Source organism: Fundulus heteroclitus, chromosome 10, assembly GCF_011125445.2.
Source record: "Fundulus heteroclitus isolate FHET01 chromosome 10, MU-UCD_Fhet_4.1, whole genome shotgun sequence".
In the NCBI taxonomy this organism is placed as follows: Eukaryota; Metazoa; Chordata; class Actinopteri; order Cyprinodontiformes; family Fundulidae; genus Fundulus; species Fundulus heteroclitus.
The window spans coordinates 32,632,669-32,637,861 of NC_046370.1; the positions used below are offsets into that span (position 1 = coordinate 32,632,669).

At 45.0% G+C, this 5,193-nt stretch overlaps 1 protein-coding gene across 1 annotated transcript; it reads right to left on the minus strand.

Annotated features, from left to right (window-relative positions):
- Positions 1-751: 751 nt before the first annotated feature.
- Positions 752-4,612, minus strand: LOC118564313 (WAP, Kazal, immunoglobulin, Kunitz and NTR domain-containing protein 2-like). Its single transcript, XM_036141703.1, has 2 exons — positions 4,346-4,612; positions 752-2,921 (listed from the first exon to the last, which is right to left on the minus strand). Exons 1-2 carry the CDS (start codon positions 4,529-4,531, stop codon positions 1,374-1,376), a joined length of 1,734 nt encoding a protein of 577 aa, XP_035997596.1. The 5' UTR covers positions 4,532-4,612; the 3' UTR covers positions 752-1,373.
- Between the last annotated feature and the right edge of the window lie 581 nt (positions 4,613-5,193).

Below are 5,193 nucleotides of genomic sequence, written 5' to 3' on the forward strand. Positions count from 1 at the left end.
ATGCTTTGGGGAATTGTCCAGCTGTGTAACCCAAGTGTGCTTGAGCTTAAGGTGCAAACCAATGGCCAGGCCTTTTCTCTTCATGATTTTCTGGTAAAGAGCAGAATTTGTCATTTATTGCAGCAAGACATCCAGGTAATGCTCGGTGAGTTTTACTTTAGATGCAAATGGACAGATATCTACCAGGGAGTTTTACCTTTTACTCATCTGTCCACAGAATATTTCCCAAAAGCCCTGGGAAAAAAATCACCAATGTGGCGTATTTTCTCCGTCTGGAGCTATAACTGTGGTTTACTGGATTCCCAAAGCCTTAGACATGGCTTTGTTACCCTTTCCATTATGATATGTCTACGACTTTCCTCTGTTCCTAAATGCCTTTAGATTGGAGAATGAATAGTTGCTATTTTCACATCTTTTCATCTATTTAATATTGTAAGACAGGTTCTATTAAAGCTGCACTAGGTCACTTTAGTATAAATTTATTTTTTACATATTTGTTAAACCTGTCACTTTGTCCTGACTGTAAAATAAGAGACAGATAATCTGTGGAAATAATAAAGCTCCAATGGTTCTTCCCAGTAGTCTTACTACTATTTGTAGAAATACACCGCTCCCGGACAGAAATAACCATCAGAGCCAGGAGGAATGTCTGGCTCTGATTGGTTGTTAGCAGTGGCAATTACTTTTGCGTACATGCTGCTCACACAGCCTCCCCTGCACAGCGCTACCATCTATCAAGCACAAAATTTCCGATGGCCTGCAGCTGTGTGGACAAAGGCAGAGAAACAACTCAGACTGGTAATCCTCCATCCCTCCGGCCCAAAACGGACCGGACCGATGTCAGTGCGGGAGGCGGGACTTTACAATGCGTCACTCTCAGCGGCAGAATTACACATAATGCAGCAATGTTTTGCTGCCAGAACAGTCAAGATACAGATGGAGATTTTAATTGCGTGGTGCCTTGGAAGATTAAGAAAGTGCATGTGAGTACACCATGTATCCACTGATTCTAAAGCAGCAAAAAAAAAACATAACATGTTTCATGGACTACAAATTGTAAAAACAGAACGGGTTGCTTGGAGTTTTTTGTGTCACCTACAGCGAGGTTGGTTTAGTTAGCTTTTATCTTTGAATAAATTAAAACAAAATTTAAAACAGCATTTTGAGTTTCCTTAGATTGTCATTGACATAAGCATTTGTTTGACGAGCTGAAACAGGAAAAGACTGATCAAGAACCAAACCAAAGAGTTCCCAGAAATGTAAATTGTAAAAATATCAAAAGACTTTTCAAGCAGTGCCTCAGTGAGGTTTAGTTCACAAATGTTTGTCACAGTTTTGTCAAGTCTACACTTTGTGCACTGAGAAGAGGATTACTACTGAGGGCTGTTGGTAATTGCTTTGAGAATGTCGCAGGTGTTATTAGAAATGACCTCTTTCAGTTTCCGTACACGACGAGGACTGGAAGTGCCTACGTAGTTCTCAGGCTGAAGGATGGCCATGCCTTCGTTGACGTTGCCCATGATGATGACCTGACCTTCTGCAGCCGCAGCAGTTACGTTTGGGCATGGGCAGTTCCAGTCCATGTTGAGGAAAGTGACTTCAAGAGGTTCTTTGCCGAAAAACCGCAAACCCATTTTCTCGTCCTTAAAGATCTCCTCCACTGTCACAAGGGCGTGGCCTGAGTTTTTCTCTTGTGAAATGTCTGTCATGCGGCCCAAGACTACAAAGTCGCTCCTGCAGAAGCTCGTCACCATCTTGCCCTTTGGCTTGCAAGCTTTGCAATGGTGTTTTTTTGGGTAGGGGCACATCTCGTCGCAGAGCTCCTTTGACTCAAAATTGTTGTCATTTCCCTCGCAGCCTCCATAGATGAAGGACTGACACTTATGTGCGGTGATGCTGTATGCCCACCGAGGCTCATATGCCTTACAGCTCCCCTGCAAGATTGGCAGTCCACAGGGGCTAGACAGCTCCAGGCCGCAGCACTGCAAGCAATCCTCATATGTGTTGAAGACCTTTCTGGGTGTCTGGTCATTGTTGCTGTGGCAATGTGTGAAGGGAAAGCAATTGTTGGATTTGGGCTCATGGTACCAGCTGACTTTCTCCAGCTCAGTTCCGCAATCCTCTGGGCTATCGAGGGGTTTTTGGCATCCTTCAGGGAGGCAGTGGGTCAGGTTTTTGGGCTCCAGGGTGCTGACCACCTGTGTCGACAGTACAGTGAGTGGGTGGTGGGCTTGGACTGAACCATACGGGTTTTGAGCCATGCAGGTATAAACCCCTGAGTCTTGCAGCCGGACGTTATAGATGACTAGCTGGCCGATGTTTGTGACCACCATGTTCCCCCACACGTTATTGGGTCTCATGACCGCCCTCACTACTCCTAGGGGCAGCCTCTTCTCCCACGTTATCTCAGGGTGGGGTTGGCCAGTGACGTCACACAGGAAGCTAGCCGTTTCCCCCACATTAACAGTCTGGTGAACAGGACTGCTGAGCAGCACAGGTAGCTCGGGCTCTATCGGAAGTGGGATGATCCCCTGAAGTGGAGCAGTTGTAGGTTGAAGTGTTGTCACCTGGGGAAGTGAGGGGCTTGTGTTGGGCCAGGTGAGGTGGAAGCGACATGTTACAACCGAGAGGGTGATGCCCTTAGAACACGCCTCTGCATCCATGAAGCACTTGTTGTAGTATGTCATGCCATCTGAGGCGCAGGTGAAGCTTGGCTCCTTCTCGCAGCGGTCCCGGCATTTACACGTGGGGTGGCCGTCCCAGATGACACACACGGAGCCCTGCTGGGCGCAGATAAAGCTGGCGCAGGATGCTTCCTTGGGCATTCCTACAGGGCCCTTCTTCCCATCAACATAACGGGCAGCAACACAACTGTGGTTCCCACAGACATTTTGGCAGCACTTTTCAAAGGACTCACACTCCTGTAAGAATTAAAGGGAAAATCACTTATTAAGGATGTCTGGTGCATGTGGTGGATTTTACAAGTTAGTAGTAATTAGTGCCTCAAACACTACTATGCATTCAATCAAAACAATACAGAGTCTTGCAAAATAGCCCCCCCTCATCAAACCTTTTCACATTCTGTCATGGTACAAACACAAACATCAACTTGTTACACCCCTAAATAAAATCCAGTGCAATTAATTACGTTCAGAACTCAATTAATTTGGTAAACAGAGTCCACCTATGCATAATTTAATCTCACTATTGACCTAGTTGTTCTGTGAAGGCTTTAAAGGTTTGGTGGAGAACATTTGAGAACCAACAGCATCATTAAGATGAAGGCTCACTGCAAACTGGTAAAAGATTATGTTCAAAACCAGTTTAAAGCGTTAGGTTGGTATAACCAAAGGCAAATCTCAATTGTTTACTGTTTTATCTATTTTCCAAGAATGGAAAGAGTTAGCACAAATCCAAACTAGCAAAGATGTCGCTGTCCTCCTGACAGTCGGGCAAAGGAAGCATTAATCTTAGAAGCAGACAACACTCCCATGGCAGGAAGAAGCAGTGAGATCCACAGCTCAGGTCATAGCATCTGTTGGCAATACAATTATTAGTTGTGCACTCCCAAAATCTTGCCTTCATGGGAGATTGACAAGAGCATGCCATCTTAAAAAGAAAACCATAAAAAGTCCAATTTCAGTTTCTACAAGCTATGTAGAGGACACAGCACACTTATGAAAGAAGGTCCTCAGGTCGGATGAGATCAAATTTGAAGTTGCAGAAAACTAACAGCAGGCTAAAGCATGGTGGAGCCAGCATCATGCTGTGGCAATGTCTATCCTGGACAAGGACAGGACGCTGGTCTGGCTCATTATTAAGAGTCATGGGGCTAAATGCATGGTGAAAACCTGTTAGAGGAGAATGACTTGAGACATGGTGGAGGCAGAACAACAACCCTAAATGTGAGGGCAGATCTAAAATGTAATGGGTCAGCTCAAAGCGGATTCATGTGTCAGAGTGGCCTAGTCAAAGTCGAGACCTGAATCCAGTTGACAATGTGTGGGACTAACATGAGCTATTTTCCAAAGAAGGGGTAATAAATTTGCAGTGAAAGGTGAAACTACAAATTATTGACTTATTGGCACAGAATGCCCCCCAAAAGATTTTTCTTTGGAAATAAAAAAAAATTCTGAAGAGCACGTACCAGTTTTATTTTGCAGGTACTTTGTCTCGGTCTATCAGTACAATCCAATTTAAATATAGTTTGTCATAAGGAGACAGACTTCAAACAAATTAAGGGTGTGAATAGTTTGTTATAGACTATTCTGACTGAACTAGTTCTTCTGCATGCAAATACCAAACGTAAACAGACCTTGCACATAGGGAAGAAAATGTAAAATACCTGATCAGATTCACATTCTCGTGTGCAGGTGCTCATGGCGTCCACCCAGAGGTTGGGGTTCATCTCATTGGGGCAGATGCCCGCGTGCGAATAGGTGGCATGGGGCAGAACTGCGACGCTGAGCTCCATCCACGCGGACGCGCACGCCAGGAACCAGATCCACCGTGGAAACAGCATCCACCGCATCTCTGAGCGGAGCGCAACTCAAGTGGTGAAAGGTTAGAGACAGAGCTGCTATCCAGCTCCAAAAAAATGCTCAAAGTAATACCAGGCGAGAAGACTACTTTAAAGCGAACCCGGTGCGTTTCAGCTGTTCAATCCGGTTAAATTGCAGCGAGAACTGTGTGGTTATACCGCCAAATCTGCTGCCATCGCCCGTCAGCAACACTCGCAATATGACAATTAGAAGTTGCTCCTGCGATGCTTGGGGAAGCTGTTTTAATAAGTCGGAGCTCCACTTCGGTTTGAGCTGAGAGGGGGGCACCTGCTGTTAAAGGGATTGCTGGTAACCCCGTTTAACCCTTTGCGGTCTCCTGCGGCGCCAGGGCGCACGGCGCGCCGCGAAACCGCTAAGAAAGGAAACGTGTTGCTTTGAGAAGGTTTATTTAACGACTGGTGGGACCAAAACCAGATGTTCTGTTTATCCACAGTCTTAAGATGGAAATAAAAAAAATAAAGGCTTTGGTTTAAAACCGAAATTATATTTAAGCATTTGTTTTTTGTCCAAATGGTCGAGGTCCTCGAATCTTAGACGGTAAAACAGAAATACTATTGAGCCTGAAATTATCCATCCAGGTATAGATTTAAAAAATTCAACCAGAATGTCCCTGGTAGAAAATGAGACAAGA

What these genes read in the sequence shown, in the direction of transcription:
- LOC118564313 (XM_036141703.1), bottom strand. Translation starts at nt 4,531, where the DNA reads ATGCGGTGGATGCTGTTTCCACGGTGGATCTGGTTCCTGGCGTGCGCG. An exon ending in GAGAATGTGAATCTGATCAG is followed by an intron (nt 2,922 to 4,345) that starts GTATTTTACATT and finishes TAATTCTTACAG; the next exon opens with GAGTGTGAGTCCTTTGAAAA.